The sequence below is a fragment of the Eschrichtius robustus genome, chromosome 11 (genome assembly GCF_028021215.1).
Source record: "Eschrichtius robustus isolate mEscRob2 chromosome 11, mEscRob2.pri, whole genome shotgun sequence".
Classification (NCBI taxonomy): Eukaryota; Metazoa; Chordata; class Mammalia; order Artiodactyla; family Eschrichtiidae; genus Eschrichtius; species Eschrichtius robustus.
The window spans coordinates 57,861,397-57,881,647 of record NC_090834.1 but is presented as its reverse complement, the minus strand read 5'-3'; the positions used below and the strand labels follow the sequence as shown (position 1 = coordinate 57,881,647).

Here is a 20,251-nt window from a genome sequence, read left to right as displayed (position 1 = left end):
AAATCCCTTTGAAATGTGTTATGACCTTGCCCTACTAAACATTTGCCTGAAGCTCTAACTATACCATTTTCTTACTTATTTCATGTTCATGTTTCAACAAAAGTCAAACAAAAATAAGACCAACAAGATGCTCAGTTTTTGCCAACACTAATTTTTTAAGAAACGTTTCTCATTAATGGTTTTAGTCAAGAATGAAAATGGGAGGGAAGTCCAAAAGGGAGGGGATATCTGTATGCGTATGGCCGATTCATTCTGTTGTGCGGTGGAGGCTAACACAACATTGTTAAGCAACCATACTCCAATAAAAATTAATTAAAAGAAAAAAGAATGAGAGCACAATAATATAGAAAACCTAGATTTATTTGTTAAGCTATTACAAAGACAAAACAATTATCTGAAGTACTTTGAGAACTTCATCCCAATTTCACTTGTTCTTTTACAGAAACTGACCTAAGAGGTTGGAAATGAAAGGATATAACCTAAGAGGTTATAAGAGAACAGACTGGTGAAACATGGTGAAAGGAGCAAAGGCTAGGCAAAAGCACTTGTGTTAGTGGTAGTATGTGTGGCTGGGCTGTTTCTGAAAAGGCTCCCTAGAGTTAATTAATCTTGGTTCCCAATTAGTAAAAAGACCTTTATCCCTGTGGAGACTGTGCATAGGCCAGGATTTATCTGTTTTTCTTTTTTTAAGGAGTAAGGGTATTCTTAGGCCCTAAGGTGTATATCTTGTATTCAGCCCCTCTCTTTCCCATGCAGTCTACCTACACCTTCAAGTGCCAGTGCATTTCCACCATGTAGTCCTGCTAGGTTATGAGGATGCATATAGTGAAGGCAGCAATTATAAGCCTACAGAGGGTACACCTAGACACAAAGTGTTGGAGTAAATGATAAACTACAAATACCCTCTTGGTTAAGTTAATTCACCTTTGTTAATAAAGGTCATAGTTTCTTGTGCTGGTGACAACTTGTTGTCTCAGTATAATGTGTCTCAAGAAAGAACTGGTTCAGGCAAGTTTTGGAGAAGGAAAAAGACTTTCATCAATACCCACTCCACAGTGGAAGAGGCACCAAGTTCTCTCCTACAGTTATGAGCAGAATCTGAAAAACAAAAGGTTTACAGTGTTTATAATAATAATAGCTAATTTATTAAATGCCTAGTCAAGAGTGCCAGGGATTTAGATATACTATATCTCAGTCTTTGCAACAATCCTGCCAGGTATTTACTATCATCCTCATTTTTCGGAAGAGGTAACTGAGAATTAGAGAAGTTATACGCCTGTCCAAAGACACACAGCTGGTATGTGGTAGAGTTGTGATTCCACTATTCATGTGCCTTCCCCTCCACCCTATCTCATGCATTGAGAGGTCCTAGTTCCATTATCTTGACATTTTTAATAGTTGCATATACACTCTAATTATTCCTTGTTCACTCCTCAAAATCAAATGTAATTTTAAATGATTAAAAATTTACAGACATTGTTTGGAATTGAGGTCAATTATCCAGATGAAGAACTTATATAAACTTTATGAATAAAGTATCTCTCTGCTCCAGCTGTAGCACAAAATGAACAGAAAACAAATCATCAGCTCATTAGAAAGTCTGGGCTATTTTACAGTTATTTCACCATAAAATTGCATTACAAAGAATCCTAAGAATTCTCGGCAGGAAAATACCGTAACATCCCATTTGTGTAACCATTAGTGACATACCAAATAAGTTTCTCAATCTTATTAGTAGAGTAGTTGGTGTTCTCTGAATAGTCTGTTTTCAAGAAGAAATATGTTAAAGCCAGATCAAAAACTGTTTTCCAGTTTCAATAAAAGTTACTGAAAAAATCCATATGCTATAAAGAATGTAATAAATAAGAATCTGAGAAATAAGGGAAGAAGACTTGTATTGGTACTGAAAGATTTCCCATGAAGTAGAATAGTGAAATACTGACATCTGGAACTGTGAGATCTGAAAATTAATGTTAACAGAGCTCCAGCAACGTGAACACATAATTTTAGCTAACTGCAGAGGAGACATTGCTGATTTTAAACTATATGGCTACCAATGACAGAAGTAAATGTTGTGGAAATAAATATTTAAAGAAAAAGATATTAAATCACAGAACTCTTAAGATTATTTTCTAATAGTTTCACTGGCATCTAAGAGGAAGGCAGAGATCCATTATCACAATTCATGGGTACTATAAGAAGCGATGTTATATTCACAATGGCAATAATCTGGAAGGTAAATGGAACTTGAAAAACAAGGGATCTTACAACCTAATTGGATGACTGACAATGGTATAAAACTCAAGCCAAAATACATAAATCTTGCCATGTTATTACTATATGCTTTAATAAAACAAAGGACCTGGGTATAAGTACTCAAAGAATGGAAAACAGCTAGTATTCAAGAAAATGCTATAAGGTCAGCAGTAGAAGGACGTTGTAAAGGGGACAGTGGAACAACAATTTAACAATGTAAAAATCTTAAGTTTTTTTTTTTTTTTTTTGGCCACGCTGTACAGCTTGTGGGATCTTAGTTCCTGGACCAGGGATCAAACCCAGGCCCTCGGTGGTGAAAACACGGAGTCCCGACTGCTGGACTGCCAGGGTATTCCCGATCTTAGAGTTTTTAAAGGAAGGGCTGCTAATTACTAATCCTAGCTCTGTATGATATAAACTAGCTACATGACCTTCAGCTAGTATTTAACATACAGTTGAGATACTCAAACTGACAAAGGACAATTTATTTCTCAGAGTAGCATGTAACAAACAGTCAGGAACAAACTTCAGGCAAAGCTCATGAGAATGTGTCAGAGGAGAGAAAACTGGCAGTGAGCTCATGTCTGTCAAGAAAAGCAAGAATGAAGCAACTGATAGCTTCATTCAGGAAATGATAGCTTTTGGGCAACTGTACATGGACTTGATATGGTTTGGCAAATCAGCCTTTAACGCTGAAGTGCCCGGGACCTTGGTCCTCCATTATATTCAAAAAGAGGGAAACTGATACAAGATTATGATTCAAGGCTTAAACTCAGATTGGAATGACTTCTACTTCCTCCCTCAACTGAAAAGTAGTGAGCTGCAGCAAATCTCTGCATTGTGTTTTTTGATGAGTATGGTAATGTTTCAAACATCACAAGTGGGAAAAGGTGACTGAGCAGAACAGGACATGACCTCAGGCTCTGCTGTTCCCACCTGAGCCAACCAGGGAAATCTCTGTTTCTGAACAAAGGGTAATGTCCTTCTCCTGATTCACTGAAGATGGGTGTGTCTTATTCTTCCATGTACTCTCAATGCCTAGCATAGTGCTTGGCATGTAATAAGTGCTCAATAAATGTTAACCTGAACATTACCATGTTGGCAGATCTTGATTTCTTAGGGAAAAAACCTACACAATTTTAAATAATTTCATAAATGGATAACTAACATTTTTCCACAACTGCTAATTTTATAGAGTTCTCCTCAATTACGAAAATAAAAATCAATTATTTCACATGATTTTCATGTTCAGTGACAAGGGAGACAATAAACTACTCACCCTAAAGCAGCATCAGTCATTTTCAATGATCAACATCTGCATCCTCAAACTGTCCAGCAACTGTTGGTGTAGTATCTACCTCCATCCCATCTGAAGAAAAAATTAACCACTGAGCAACAGTCTACTAAGCACTTCACATAGGTAAAGATTCAGCTCATAGTTAGACCAGAAGGAAGCTAGTGCCCCCTGCTTGTAGGAGTTGCAGTTTCTTTCTCTTTTGAAAATTAAAAGTACCAACGAACAAACTGAGAAAGAAAAATGCCACCTGTGGATTTAGGCCAAGTTAAAATTAGTCTATATATTTAACATTTACTTCGCAATTCTCAACCTGAACACTGAAAGAACACTAGGAAGGGACTTTCAAATGCAGTAAGCATCCATTGTTCTCTCTTCACAGAACAGTGCTAGGTGTTTACTGTGTGACTTTTTTTTAAGGTATGAAGTCCTATCTTCATAAGCTTACAACATAATTCAGGAGAGAAGACTAAGTAGAGCGAGGTTCTTACTTATCTCTTTTTCTTATCTCATTGAAAAAAAAGGAGGGGGGAGGACAAGAAAAAAAAAAAAAAGCCCTCTGGAAAGAGTTGCCTAAAGCCGCTTTCCCCACTTCTTCACTTCCCACTCACCCCTCAACTCTTTAGTCCACCACAAACTGGCTTCTGCCCGCAGCCCACTGGCACACCACCACCTTGGTATCCAGCAGGGCATGCAAAAACAACACTTATCTAAAATTAACTCATCATCTTTCCACATAGAAAATGCTTCTCTTTCCAAAGAGTCTTGCAAAAGGATACCTTTTACCTGCCCAACGCAGAAACCTCTACCATGTCTCTAACTTCTGTTGCTTCTCTTAAATATCTCTCAAATCTGTTGTCTTTTGACATTCACTGCCGCTCCGTAATTTAGGCCACTATCTCTTATCTAATTTAAATCATAAAGTACTTAACACGGTTTGTCTTCTTTCCTCTAGTATTTCCCTCTGCAATTAATTTTTTGTATCATAGCCAGAGTCATCTTCTGAAACACTAATCAAACTAAAATTCTTCAATAGTTTCCAAATGACCTACGCATAAGTTGAAATTCTTTAACATAGCTTTCAAGTTCCTTTAATATACAGCCCAGTTCACTACTCCGCCTTTATCTGTTGCTATAACTACCCTTCACACTCAGAGTCCCAGACATATGAACTTTCAGTTCCCCAAAGCTAAATGGTCTCTTGAACCTTTGCACATGACTGATCCCTTTACCTGCCTCTCTCCCCAAACTGTATGCAATCCCTCTTCACTTGGTTCATTTTTATTCATCTTTAGATTCTGGCTTAAACGTCACTTACTCCATGAAGTTTGAATCTCTCCCTGACTATCCAAGCTGAGTGACAGGCCCAGTCTCTGATTCCACACTTCCTCAAGTCTCCCCTATATCTCAATGCTGTATCACAATGTACTATAACTACCTAATTAGTTAATTTATTTTTCTCTCCACTAGATTGCCATTGATAGATATAACCGCATCTTGAGCACTCCTGTATTCTCTGTACCTGACACTGTAGCTCAACAAACACCTCTTACATAAATAAACACACAAAGCACTGAAATGCCAGCAGTAGAAATTTCACCATGTATATATCTAAACATCATGTTGTACACCTTGAATATATACAATTTTTATTTTAAAAATAAATTAAAAAAAAGAAAATGCACAGGTCAAATAAATAAATAAATGGCAAGAGAGTGATATGGGTACCCAGGACTTTAGAAGATAGAGAATGGTACAGGCTGAAGAAGTTTTATATATAGGCAAGTCTCCATATGCTAATGAGGCTTAGGAATACAAGCCCAAAAATCTCACTTTAGCAACAAGTGTTTGTGACCTTAAAATCACTTGCTACAAAGCATTAAATAAGGAGTTTTACAATTAAAAACAACAAAAAACCTTCAGTGATGAAAGATTTTTCAGTGTCCAAGGGTACTCTTCAGTTAATCATTATAATAAAAAAAGTAATATCTTGAATTCTTTCAGCTAAGAGTTTGGCAGAGAACTAGAAATCACCTGAGCCATCTCACCCTAAAGCCTGCGTTAGAGGCTCACGATCTAAGGCTTAAAATGGAGAGGAGACATAAGGAAAAACAGTGTGACCCAAAGCCTAAGTTTTTCCAAATTAAATATCCCAGAACTTCAGGACCCCCAGGTCCGAATTCTATATGCATGGAGATACTGATCACAACATTATGAGAGAAACATAAATGTACCAATAAAAGAAAAACCATGGTAACCCTCTTTAAGAACATTCTGCATCACTAAAAATTAGAAGTATTAAGACTGCAGCAACATTAAATACTGAAATGAATACATATAAGATGCAAGAAATGCTCATAACAGTGCCTGGCGTATTGTTTTTGCATATTAGTTCATTTAATCCTCTTACCACTTACTAGCTATGTGACCTTTCTGTGCCTCAGTTTCTTCATCTGTAAAATGGGGATCATAACAGCATCTACCAGAGGGTTCTTGGAAGGATTCAATGAGCAAATACATATAATGTGCTTAAATCAGGACCTGGCACATAAGAGCACTATCTAAATGTTTTATTGAGGGTAGTAGGAACAAGACTGGAGACAAGTGGGGCGGAGACAGAGCTGTCTCTTCAGAGTCAGAGAGAAGAGTTTGAACTTCATATGGTGAGTATCAGACAATCACTGAGGGGACATCCTTATACAGGGATGACACAGAGTGTTCTCAGAAGATTAATATGGTACAGTGAGCTGGAGGAAGGAATGACTGAGGCAAAAAATTTACTATTGTAAATCCAGTGTGAGAAGAAAAGGGCCTAGGTTTGAAGGATAGCAGTAGTTATAGCAAAGAGATCTGAAAAGTCATTTAAAGGAAAAATCCATAGAACTCAGTACTGGACTGGATAACGGAAAAAATGGTAAAGGCTGAGTCAACAGAAATACATTAAGATTCTAACTGAAATAGGACACTTAGAAAAGGGAACCAGTCTAACAGGTAAAATATTTACAAAGCGGCTTACAAATATGAGACAAATGAAACAGTTAAAGCCACTTGTGTAAGGTTCAAATGTCTGTCACTAAAAGAAAACCCAAGTTTCTTGAATGCTGTCTAGCCCTCTTAATCAACTGACTAGTTTTGCACATAATCAAGCAGGAATTCATTTAAAAAATTAAAATGGCAGCATCAATGTGTGCCTGCACATACACTTACATAAGCAAGCCAACAAAAAGACTGGAAAGATATGCAGCAGGAAAGTAACAGATGTCTCTCAATTAGAATTCTACTTGATTTTTCATTTCTTCTTTGCCTGTGCCCATTAAAAATTTTTTTGACTATGAACATAGACTATCTTTGTAGTTAGGGAAAAAAGTTAAAAAAAAAATTTTACATAGAATTCCCATTCTATGTAATTCTACTTTTGCTTCCTACGCTATAAAGAGTTAATTCTGTGTACTCACCTTCATAATCTCTTATTGAATCTTCTGTCCGGACTCCAGCCATGTTATACTGGCTGCTTACAGACTGAGAAAGCATTCCTTCTAATCTCTCCAGTGTGGCTTGGCCTTCTGCTGTTAAATGGGATAATCCTTCTTCATAGGTATAAAATGTAGGGATGTCCCCCTGCCCTTGTTCTAAATAAATAAAAAGCTTTTAAGCTACTATAAAACAATTAGAAAAAAAAAAGATAATCAATAATGCACTTACTGAAGATAAGCTAAAATGAAAAAAGGCTTCCAGGAAAACACTCAACATTCATTTAACATACATATATCAGCCATCTGTTGAAGACAGAGATACAAAGAAAATGTCTCTACTCTCTAGGATGAGAAGAGATTCCAAGACATAACAAGCCAGTAAACAGCAATTCCCAAAGAATCAAATGTCCAGAGACTAGAAGGAAAAGAGGGTGTTCCTAAGGTTAGGAAGTCATATATTAACCCAAGGTGGGAATTTTACATGTAAGTGTTTTTTACTGATTAAAATACATGCTCCTTTTAAAAAATCAGAAATTCTGGGGACTTCCCTGGTGGTCCAGTGGTTAAGAATCCATCTTGCAATGCAGAGGACGCTGGTTCGATCCCTGGTCAGGGAACTAATAAGATCCCATATACCGTGGGGTAACTAAGTCCATGCACCACAACTACTGATCCTGCACCCCACAACTAGAGAGCCCGCATGCCTCAACTAGAGAGCTTGTGCACTGCAACTAACAAGCCACTGCACTCTGGAGCCCGTGTGCCACAACAAGAGAGAAGCCCACATGCCACAACTAGAGAAAAGCCCATACACCACAATGAAGAGCCCGCACACCACAACTAAGACCCAACACAGCCAAAAATTAATTAATTAATTTAAAAAAATCAGAAATTCTGGAAAATACAGGATTAAAAAAATTAAATTGGGACTTCCCTGGTGGCGCAGTGGTTAAGAATCCGCCTGCTAATGCAGGGGACACGGGTTTGAGCCCTGGTCCGGGAAGATCCCACATGCCACGGAGCAACTAAGCCTGTGTGCCACAACTACTGAGCCTGCGCTCTAGAGCCTGCGAGCCACAACTACCGAGCCCGCACGCCTAGAGCCGGTGCTCCGCAACAGGAGAAGCCACTGCAATGAGAAGCCCACACACCCCAACAAAGAGTAGCCCCCACTCACCGCAACTAGAGAAAGCCTACGCGCAGCAACGAAGACACAATGCAGCCAAAATAAATAAATTTATTTAAAAAAAACAAATTAAATTACCCCAAAATCTCAGCAAAGATGAGAATGTATTTAGATATATAAAGGGGAATCCCAGAAATGAGTGTTCTCAGGCCAGGAAGTGGTACATATGGAGGAAAAGGCTTTAGAGAGCCAAACTTGTATACATGAGACCAGAGGGAAAAAGAAAAGAGAACAGCAGGCACCTCAAGTAACAAGACTCTACACCAAGCTAGTGCCTGCATTATGCTCTGGGGAGGTAAAGGGAGATATTCTTAGATAAATCAAGTATGGTTCTGGGAAAAAGAAATTACTTTGGCAATGAGGTGTTTGATGGACTATGTTAAAGATGTAGATGACACAGGTTCCAAGCAATGGAGAGAGAAGGTTTGTTTTCTGAGAGCAACTGCATCAACTTAAAAGACTCTCCCGACTACCCACTATCCTATCATTTTCTTTCCTTCCATTTATCTCTATCTACTTTCTCCCCTGAGTAATCTCTATTTTTTGCTCTCAAGCCTCGGAAGCTCATGAAATTTTCTAATTTGGCTTAGACATGAATTGTGCCATTCGCTTTTATTAAAAACCAAGCTATATGGATACTTAGAGATATAAAGAACTATAATCCTATATCCTATACAAATAGATGCTTAAAATGAAACACATACACAAACACTTTAAAAAATCCACTTCACTAACCATGTGCTTCCACATCATATTCTTCTCCATCGTAATCATCTGAATCTTCATCCTCAGGATCTGGATGCAAAGCCTGGCATTCACACATTGCAGTGAACATGGCCTCCACTGAACAAGTAAATTAAAAATTTCTAATTAATTTTTTTCTGACCAATGTACAATAAAAATTTAATAAAATAACCATCAGGGCAAATAAATTTAATGAGTAGACATGAGGTATACTAGGGTCACAACATTTACAAAACCTGCCAAATTCCAAGGAGAATCAATCTTGAAAAGTGCTTGATAGCAATGAACACGCCACAAAATAATTAAGAGTTCATTTCGAAACATTATTGACATCCCTTCATGCCTGGCTGGATTTTCTAAAAAAAAAGTGTCAGTGTCCTGGTCAGACCACTGGCCTCAGGGTGAAGCCCCTCAGCTGGCAGGGCTCTTTCCAGCTATCCTGGCATCTTCCACTTTGGAATTGCCATGAGTCCTCTGTCCTCTATCCAGTGAGATTCAGTCAACAGCATCAAGTCCATAAAAATAACATATTCCTCCACTCACAAAACATACCAGGCAACATGGCATCTACTGTACTATCACTTCATTCACAATCTTTATATTAATAGTTATCTGGTCCTCAATGATATTACAGATGCTAAAATGAAGAAAAAGCAACAGAACAGAGGTAATGAGGGTGAAGGTAAGTGTGTGGGGGGAGGGATGAGGGAATGCTTTGTACTTAAAGGGAAAAGAATCAACTCTACAGAATACTCACAGGCTGATCTATCACTAGGCACAAATCTAAATTCAGCAATAGGTTCAATATCATCATCACTGTCTTCCTCTTCTTCATCAGCAACAGATTCTTTTGATTCTTCTAGAAAGGGAATAAAAAAATAGCTTTTTAATGATGTTGCTTATTTGTTTTCAAAAATAGAAGCCTAAAAGAATTTCTTAAAGGATGCTTACTGATATATCTAAATACTGCAATTTTTTACTTCAAATTATAAGAACATTGTTATTTTAGAGCTAAAAAAGACTCTGGATAGTCTCTCTGGTCTAGTCACACTGTACTTTGAGTCCTAGGGATTCCAAGCCCCAACATCATGGTGGGGGTGAGGAAACCGATACAGTCAGGCCTCTATCAAGTAGAGTTCCATTGTCATGTCTGCTTCTTTCACCTTGAAACAAGGGGTTCAGCAGCAGTTTGTAAACCACTGATGTGATTCATCACCAACAATTTACAGATGAGAAAACTAAGGCCCATGAAAGTTAACTGACCCAAAAGATAAATTAACAAAGTCTGTTGGCAAGAAAAAAATACAAATGTTCAATAAAGAGAACTAGCACATGCTGCTGGTGGAAGCAGAAATTGCTAAAACCATTCCAGACATGTTTATCCTACTACCCAGAAATTCCTCATTTAACTACATATTGTGTACACAAGGAGTTTGTACGTGAATGTTTACTGAACTACTATATGTACTATAGAAAACATAAAAAATAAATGTTAATTAAAAAAAGGAAATAGATGTATTGTAACCTGGTCATACTGTGTTTGAGAGATAGCAGCTGAAAATGAATAAATGTGATTTATATGTACCAAAATGAAGAGATTTTAAAATATAAGTGAGTGAAAGAGCTCGTTGCAGAATATATATACCACTTACATTAAAATTTTAAACACAAAAGAGAACCATTAGAGTGCTTATGGGTATATACATATTCAGTAAAAATCTAAAAGCATAGACAAGAAGGACACACACCATCTTTAAGATGAACTCTGGAGACAGAGTTAGGAACGAAATGGGGAGGGGTACAAAAAAGATTTCCATAGTATTAATACAGTTTTATTTCTTTTAGACTAGAGTAATTATGAAAAATGTTAGAATTTACACTGGATATTAAATAATGGAAATTTTTTTATTATTCTGTACTTTTCAATGTTTGAATTACTTCATAATAAAAATTTTTTTAAAAAAGGTCAATAAAACACTTAAAAAGACCCCAAAACCACCAAAATATGTTCAACCAATCATCTTAAAAATATAACTTTTGTTTAGCATATTACAGTTACCATTTTGAAAAAATGTTAATTCTCCATACAGATGAAGATAAGGTAGAGAGGTATTGAAAGTATAAACTTTCTGGAAAGCAACTTGACAATATATGTTAAGAGCTTTAAAAATGTTTACCTTTAATGCAGCAGTTCTACTCATAGGAATCAATAATAAGGGGGTATCCACTAAATTTTTTTTACCTTTTATAAGTCATACAAGTTCACTGCAGAATAATGAAAAAATACAGATAAGCAAAAAAGGAAAAAAATTTAAATGGCCACTGTTAGCAGTTTTAAAGAGCAGATTTAACAGGACGTTTTCTGTCCTGTTTCTAATGTTATTAAATTGTCAAATATAATAGAGGTGTCTTCTGTAAAAACTAAAATACAAAAATATTGGAGAGTTCCAAATAATTCTAAGTAGTTGAATACATTATGGTACTACCAAACTTTTTCAATGCATTTAAAAAAACAGTAGTATCATACTGTAATTATTATTCTATAACTGAATGGATATCACTTTTCAAATTATAAAAGTAACTCAGACCCAGCAATCCCACTCCTGGGCATATACCCAGAGAAAGCCATAATGCAAAGAGATACATGCACCCCAATGTTCACTGCAGCACTATTTACAATAGCCAGGACACAGAAGCAATCTAAATGTCTATCAACAGAGGAATGGATAAAGAAGATGTGGTACGTATATACAATGGAATATTACTCAGCCATAAAAAGGAACAAAATAGTGCCATTTGCAGAGACGTGGATAGACCTAGAGACTGTCATACAGAGTGAAATAAGTCAAAAAGAGAAAAACAAATATCGTATAATATCACTTGTATGTCGAATCTAGAAAAATGGTACAGATGAACTTATTTGCAAAGCAGAAACAGAGACAGATGTAAAGAACAAACTTACAGATACCAAGGGCAGAGCGGGAATGGGATGAATTGGGAGATTGGGATTGACATATATACACTACTATATATAAAATAGGTAACTAATGAGAACCTACTGTATAGCACAGGGAACTGTACCCAGTGCTCTGTGGTGACCTAAATGGGAAGGAAATCTAAAAAAGAGGGGATATATGTATACATATAACTGACTCACTTTGCTGTACAGCAGAAACTAACACAACATTGTAAAGCAACTATACTCCAATAAAAATTAAAAAAAAAAAAAAGTAATTCATGCTGGTATAAAAATAAGTAAAAGAGTCAAGACGGATTCAAAGGAAAAAGTCCCTACCCTCTAGTCCTCTCCCTAGAAATAACTACTATTAATTAACACCTTCTTTTATATCTGCAGGAATCTATCTTAAGGCAGTAAACAGAAATGTAATATAGCATTTTTACAATTAGGAAAAGAAAATACTACCATGACAAACACTCATCATCTCATGCTGGATCATAGTAGTGGCTGCCACACTCTGTCTCCTTAAAACTTTCTAAATTTTCAAAAATGGGAATGTATTTTTAGTCATTTTAAAAATAATCTCATGTTCTCAACAATAAGCTGATGGTCCACTTTAGAGGTTAATGGAAGTAAGCCAAAGAGAAAAAAAAAGTCTGAATCAGGACCAGAGGAACGAAGGCTGGGAAAATAGGATCCACACCTGTGTAACAATATAAATGTTCATCTTATATCTGAAACCATATTAAAATCTCAAATTGAAGGAGCAATAGCTCAATAGGAAAACTCATGGGATTGTCTCTTATGTGCTATTTCAAAGAAAAGCAATCCACTATTTTAAAAGCAAAAGTTTACTAAAGATGTGACAATTGTCTTTTCAACCCCTAAGTTCTTCATTTCTACAAAAGATGAACATATTAAACTAACACAATATACTATATAAACTTCTTATTTAGTTATACTTACAAAAATCAAGCACAAGATTCTATTTCATGCCTAACTTGTTTCTCATTCAGAATTCTTACAACTTTTTGTGGACAGCCTAAAAAAATGGATTTTTAAAATCTTTCTTGCTTCTTTCATCAACTACACTAGATTTTTATGAATCTTTGTAGTTTATGCAAGACTTGGGAATCCTGTACCCTAGGGTTTCTCAACCTTGGCACTACTGACATTAGGACTGGTTAATTCTTTGTTGTGGGAGCCTGTCCTATGCATTGTAGGATGTTTAGTACCATCCCTGGCCTCTAACTAGATGCCAGTAGCACTCCTCTCCACCTCTAGTCATGACAATCAAAATGTCATTGCCAAATATGGGGGGAGGGCAACATGTCCACCACTGAGAACCATTTCTGTAACAAAACATGTTCTATCCTAAACTCTTAGAAGCAAAGTACACTGATCCAAGCCTCTAAGGGTGCCAAATGTAAATGTCTTTACAAAGAGAAAGAATAAACAGTTAAACTCAAGAGGAAAAACTAGAAATACAAACACACAATAGCTAAATAATTCTAAGTCCAAGTATATAGAAAATACAAGGCAGTGTCCATGAGCTTCCCTGGTGGCACAGTGGATAAGAATCTGCCTGCCAATGCAGGGGACATGGGTACGATCCCTGGTCCAGGAAGGTCCCACATGCCGCGGAGCAACTAAGCCCATGCACCACAACTACTGAGCCTGCACACCTAGAGCCCGTGCTCCGCAACAAGAGAAGCCGCTGCAATGTGAAGCCCACGCACCACAGCCAAGATTAGGTCCTTCTAGCCGCAACTAGAGGAAGCCCGTGTGCAGCAACAAAGACCCAACACAGCCAAAAATAATAAATAAAAAATAAAATAAATTTTTAAAAAAGGCCAAATTATTTTACTGTGCTGAAATTTTGCTTAAGAAAGTATTATCCGAAATAAGTCAATGGCTTATTACATTGATTATGATCAGAGACTGCTTTTTGAAATATAATATACTACCAAAGGAAGCTCAAGGTTAAATAATACCGTACATACCTCCAAATTTGGCGTTCACCATAACATACAAATGCTCTCGTGGATAGGCATTTAGGTCCCTGGACACTGCATGCAAACTAATGGTGGGGTATTCCAGTGAGAATCCTAATCCAGAGCCATCTAACCAAGACAGGCGGCTGAAAAACATGTTTTAAGTAGATTATTTTAAGAACTTAAATCCTAATTTAATGTCCTAACGTTTATAAAAGTTCAGCTTGGACATTTTTATACATGTGAATAAATTTAAGCATACTGTTTAGAAATATTCCTAAAATAAGAAAATTCAACAGCAGGAATTGAATTTCTTTAAGACCAATTCTGTTATAGTTAATTTTCCTCTATTCAAACAGATTTGAAATGCAATTTTTCTTAAGTCACAGAAAAGTGACTGTGTGTTTCTATGCCTTTTTATGCTTGTTCGTATTTGGAATGTCTTCAGGCACCTTTTTTGCTTTTGCAAATCCTCTTCATCTGAATAAGTCTCAGCCACTCCAAGAGCCCTCCCTACAATTATTCCAGTCCATAATGATCTCTTCTTTTTCTAAACTGTAATTATGCTCAGTAATATACTATTGAGCACCTAACTCTGTGGTAAAGAATCTTATCTGTACCCTGACAGAACGTGAGCTACTCGACAAAACTTGTCATATTCCTTTATTTAACATTCTTCAAAACCACTACCATAGTGCTTAGCATGTAAGTATGCAATAAATACCTAGGAATCACTAATTTCTCCACTAATCCTACATTAAATGATATATACATGAAATGGCTGTAATCATACCACAAGCTGGAAAATAATAATCACATTGAAAGGCAGACTTTATGAAGCCTTTCATTTATTCTGCAGCTTTAACAGAAAGCCACAAATAAGCAACATCTAGTTTTCCCTCAAAAGTGGTCTAATGTAAATATTTTATTGGTATAACAAAGGAAATATATCAAGAAAATCTGTACCTTGAGTTTTGAGCAAAGACTGGCTAATTTTTTGGTAATACTTCACCACTTAGCAGGAAAAAAAGTAGGAAAAAGATGCTTAAGAAACCACACAAAAAATGTTAATGAAATAAAAGTTAATGCAATATAGTGGTTGCACAGGGCTGGAGGAAAATAGAAAGTGATGGGTGTCAGTTTTTGCGGGGGGAATGAAAATATTCTAAAATTGATTGTGTTGGGAATTCCCTGGTGGTCCAGTGGTTAGGACTCGGCACTTTCACTGCCGGGGCCCGGTTCAATCCCTGGTCAGGGAACTAAGATCCCACAAGCTGCGTGGCGTTGCCAAAAAAAATAAATTAATTAAAAATTAAAAATAAATAAAATTGTGTTGATGGCTGCACAACTCTGTAAATAGATTAAAAACCATTTAATTGTATACTTCAAATACATGGATTGCATGCTATGTAAATTATCTCAGTGAAGCTTTTCTTTTAAAAAGAGGTTAACGCAATAAAACCCCCATGTCGTTCTATTTTCTATACAACTCTAACAAGCCTGGTGGTCTTATTTCTAATGAAGCAAAAACAAATACAAAAGTAGAACCCAGGACTCCCTTGTGCAGGAACAATGACAGTACAGCAGTCTGAGAGCATTCATATCTGATGTAAGGCGAGGCTGAACTTTATACCTTAGTCCCTAAAGGAAATCAACGTCTAATAGCACAAGTGTGCAACACTTGACCCTCACTTATCAAAAGCAAAGGCAGAATTAGATTGTGGTAAAATTGTACAACTCTGTAAATACACTAAAACAACATAAGGAACTGTACACTAAAAAAAGGAAAGCAAAAAATATGCACTGTCATTTAGAAAGATTTCCATTCAACATGCTTATTAAAAAAAGAGAAAAAGAAAATCTGGGAAGCTTAAAGTGATAAATCTTAAGATGCTTGAAGTGGTAAAAGCTCTACAAATGATTTTCCAGAATGACTCATCCCACTGGGTCCAAAGAAATAGATTTTATTATTGTAATTGGATTGTGTGTGTTCTATGGGCCTTTCCTCCACTGCTTTCCTCTTACTGTGTAGAAGAAATAGTGCTCATGTATCACAGAAATATTGCCAGTCCCTTACTAAAACTATATTACTTTAAGCAAATAAACTCCTTTTTCTCAGCTCAATAACCCCCTGGCATTATCACAAGTCAGAAAGGAGTATTCCAAATTTCGGTGTCCAAAATGATTTGAAATACCAAAGCCACAAAACTTTCTTTAATGACTCAATTAGGAGCTGGAAAAACTGAAATATAAGCATAGATTCAGTGCCTATAAATTATGGCTTTCACTTTAAAAAGCACATAATTACTCTGTAGTTCCTTACTGCTGGCAGAACACAAATGCTACCTCACCACAGCATTTCATATGGAGCTCTCATAATCTTATGCAGGAACATGGATTATGTACTCTACAGAAGAAAGTTTCAGCTAAAAGCAACGTTTACTCTGATTACTAAGTTTTCATTTTTATTTATTCTCTTCTCATATATTCTAGAAGAAAAGCCCTCAAAACCAAAATATCTAATTAACTATACCCAGTCCCAAAGAAACCATGAGTCACATACGGGAAAATCAAGAATTAGGAAGCCAGTAAAGATGCAGAGAAATGTTTTGCTAACCTCCAATGCTTTTGCAGAAGAATATCACTGTACTTTATTCCTGGCGTGGGGAGAAAAACAGGACAGAAAGGTAAGAGAGGTTTTGAATTTGGGCTGGCTTAATTATTTGGTTTTAAATTAATTTTGGAATAAGATATAAAAAGAGCATAACTTGTAAGTTTAAGATACCTAGTTTTAAATTAATTAAATATTTTATTTCACTTGTTTCAAAATGATCTATTTTGAATGATTCATGCCTCTGTTCCCTTCCTTATTTGGACAAAAAGTCAACTTTCTATGAAAACTAAGCTTTGAAAATAAGCCCAAGAGTTCTAAATCTCTCAATACACATCTGAAAAACTACCTAAAACCAAATCAGACCCTGTTCCTCTTTGCCTAAAATCCTAAAATAGTTTCTGCAAAACCTTTGGGCTATAAGCTAAGCTCATAAACATGACTCCCTCCTTCTCCAGCTTTATTATGTTTCCACTCTTTCTCCCTCGGTCCCTCAGATGAAGAACTGCTGAACTGTGTGTGTGCATGTGTGCACACAGATATATACCCTGGCACACACAATACTGTTTCTCACCATTGCCTCTGAACATCCTGTTTCTTCTAATTATAATGTTTCCTCTTAGCCCCACCTCATTCACCTGACTGTTAATCCTCATTTGTCACATCCTCTAGGAAGCCTTCCCAGTTTATTGCGATCTTGAGTCTATCAAGATTTGGAAATGCTAGGTGGGAAAGAACAAAAAGGGAAAGAGACCAAGGAGGTAACTCTAACAATCAGTAGAGGGACGAACAACGGTGTCCAAGGTGCTGGTAATATTCTATTCTTAACCTGGAGGTGTTATGCAGGTGTCAGTTTAATTATAATTCCTTAAACCATATATTTATAATTTATATTCTTTTTGTATGTATATTTTATAAAAATAGTTTCTTAAAGAAAAAGATTTGTTAGTGAAAAGTTGAAATAAGTAAATTTTTTAAACAGATAAGAGCTAAAAAGGAGTCTGCACTTCCTCAGTGTGATAACTGTATTGTTATTGTGGTTATACAAGAGAATGTCCCTATTCTTAGATTTTTGCTCAAGTATTTACATGTGAAGTGATGACATGTCTGCAACTCTCAAGAAGCTCAGAAAAAAAAGAGAAAGAGGTAAATGTGGCAAAATGTTAACAACTGATGGATCTTTGCAAAGGAGCCATGGGTATTAATTAACAACGCTTGCAACTTTTCTTTAGGTTTGAAATTTTTCCAAATGGAAAGACAAGTATAGGACCTTCCCAAAACAGGATTTATATTATAGAAGAGTGAATACACAGAGAAGCCATGGAGAAAAAGGGTATTGAGTAGGGGCTAGGAACATATCTGTGTTCCACTTTCCACCCCTTAAAAGAAATTGCTCTTCCAAGATCACTGAAGGTCTCCTTGTCAATACCCAATAGGTGCTTTTCAGATATTTTATTTGACTGCTCCTCTCCTCTCAAGTCTCTTCTTCTATAACCTACCTCTTAGTGTAGATGTGTCCCCAAGGTTCTACCCTTGGTCCTCTTCTCTTCTTGGGTATCTAATCTATCCATCTTTAACACCACTGTCCCAAGAAACATGCTCATATGTGCAATTAATCCACACATATACAGACCAAACTCATTCCCCAAACTTGCTTTTCCTCCCATCCATATTTCCTATCTCAGTGACTGGCCAAAAGCCTAAGCTTTGCTCAGTGACTAGATTTCCTTCTAAACCAAGGGTTCTTTACATCTTTTTGTGCCCTCTGTGGTAGGCAGAATTTTGGCCCCCATGACTCCAATATCCCCTGGTGTCAAACCTGTGAATGTGTTATGTTACAAGGCAAAAGGGACTTTGTGTATGTAATTCAGGTTACTAATCAGTTGACAATAAAATAGAGAGATTATCCTGGATTATCTGTGTGGGTCCAATATAATCATGTGACCTCTTAGAAGCAGAGAATCTTCTCTGGACGTAGACAAAACTGATGCAGAAGTCAGAGACATTTGAAGGACAGAAGGATTCAATGTGTCACTGTTGGCCTGAAGATGAATGGAACCGTGTATCATGGAAATGGGAACCTCTATTCTACAATCTCAACATTTAACACAAGTCTATCTGACTGTGAAAGTACAAAGTGCCCCAGGTACGCAAATAAAAGGGCAATTCCTTCTAGGAATGAAAATGAGAGTCAGGTCCCTCTGGATATAACCCCAACCTGCGTGGCGTTGAAGGTGTTCCTCTCCCCACCCATACCCACAGAAGAAAACCTATACTCCTTAACCAAACTTTAAAAATGCTGCACAATCTGCTCTAAACCTACATATCCTGCCCAGGGCAACACCTCCCGCTCCTGTTCATCAAGAAGGCAAGCACACTGATGACTCTAACTCAGGGCCTGGAAACTCAAAACCTTAAAATGAGACCTTGAATAAAGAGCAACACCCCACCAAACCTCGGGTAAACAGGCGGGTAAAAAGCATAATGAATGAGGAAAAAGGAAGGCTCCGAGGAGACGACACTGGAACAGTCGAATCTTACCCCCAGCAGAGGCACCCCCAAGGAAACGCGGAGCACGCGCTCCCCCGCCCCGCAGCCCCAGAGGTCGTGGTGTCGCCCCGCTCCTCCGCACCGCCCGCGCCCGTGGAGAAGGAGGCGCGCAGGAAGCCAGAACTCGGGACCAGAGACCCTACCTCTCAGCGATATAAAGGGTGCCGGTGCCAAGGCTTTTCCCGTTCAGCACGGCCTCAGTATCTGGCTGCTGCTGCCGGAGCCCCTCTGCCGACCCAGGCGGCGGGAAACTTTTGAGAAAGCTCATTGCAACAAGGAGCGCGGAAACACGAGTCAACAGCAAACTAAAGCACAGCAAACCCCGCTCGCCGCGTCCCGACCCGGAAGCGGTAACAATTACCCCGGAAGAGCAAAATCTTTGCCCCGGAAATTCCAGCGCCATCTACCATAGAAATGAGACGTTCTAGGGCAAACTCTTGGAGGCCTGAGAGGACCGAGTTTGTCACGTGACTCCCTTTTCTCTCTCCCTCCCATTTCTGAGGCTCCAGGCTTGCAATAACGGAGTGTTCTCTCTCCGAAATCCTACCTCAGGGTCTTCACAGCAACCCTGTGAGAGAGGAAGCACCACAAATAATAAATTACTTTTTCTGCAGAAGGGGAAGCGGAACCGTGAGACAGGGAGTCCTTGCCTGAGGTTGCGTAGGAAGTAGAGACCACACTGATTTACAGGTCGGAGGTCTCCTAACTGGGTTCTACTCTTCTCACCTGCGCCCTCCTCATCTAGGCCTGTTCACGTCTCAACAGCCACGCCCCAGACCTCAGTCTAGGTCCTAAGGCCGTCCTAGTGCACGAGTCACATATCCCCTGGTCTCAGACGGGCAAACGAGCGCAAAGAGGTAATTAATTCTAGGTGAAGAGCTAGTTATGTCAGTAAGCAGATGGGGCGCTGAAGGGAAAAGAATTAATCCACTAGATTTGGATTTTTTGCTTTATTTCTTCGTTAGGCACCGAAGAGCAAAGTAATAAGAGCAAGAAAAACTTCTAAAATAATCTTAATACTAGCTAATGGTAACTGGGTGTTATGTGTCAGGCACTGTTCTAAGCACTTTACCCTTATTATTTCTTCATTTCCTCTTAGTGACAACGATGTGGCAGAGATGGAGTTGAAAGAAGGAGAGCTAGTGGAAAGTATGTACCAGGAATAGATAGATCCTGAGATCCTG

General features: G+C 37.7%; 1 protein-coding gene across 2 annotated transcripts; it reads right to left on the bottom strand.

Annotated features, from left to right (window-relative positions):
* Positions 1 to 342: 342 nt before the first annotated feature.
* CLNS1A (chloride nucleotide-sensitive channel 1A) lies at positions 343 to 19,404 on the bottom strand. Of its 2 annotated transcripts, XM_068556214.1 has the most exons (7): positions 19,211 to 19,404; positions 13,916 to 14,052; positions 9,711 to 9,812; positions 8,945 to 9,052; positions 7,006 to 7,179; positions 3,536 to 3,625; positions 343 to 1,098 (listed from the first exon to the last, which is right to left on the bottom strand). In XM_068556214.1, the coding sequence occupies exons 1-6, from the start codon at positions 19,333 to 19,335 to the stop codon at positions 3,558 to 3,560; spliced, it is 714 nt and encodes a 237-aa protein (XP_068412315.1). In that variant the 5' UTR covers positions 19,336 to 19,404; the 3' UTR covers positions 343 to 1,098; positions 3,536 to 3,557. The 2 variants fall into 2 exon arrangements, with proteins under 2 accessions (XP_068412315.1, XP_068412317.1); XM_068556216.1 differs by lacking the exon at positions 7,006 to 7,179.
* Between the last annotated feature and the right edge of the window lie 847 nt (positions 19,405 to 20,251).

What these genes read in the sequence shown, in the direction of transcription:
- CLNS1A (XM_068556214.1), bottom strand. Translation starts at nt 19,335, where the DNA reads ATGAGCTTTCTCAAAAGTTTCCCGCCGCCTGGGTCGGCAGAGGGGCTC. An exon ending in GGTGAACGCCAAATTTGGAG is followed by an intron (nt 9,813 to 13,915) that starts GTATGTACGGTA and finishes TTCCCTTTCTAG; the next exon opens with AAGAATCAAAAGAATCTGTT. An exon ending in ATATGATGTGGAAGCACATG is followed by an intron (nt 7,180 to 8,944) that starts GTTAGTGAAGTG and finishes TTATTTATTTAG; the next exon opens with AACAAGGGCAGGGGGACATC.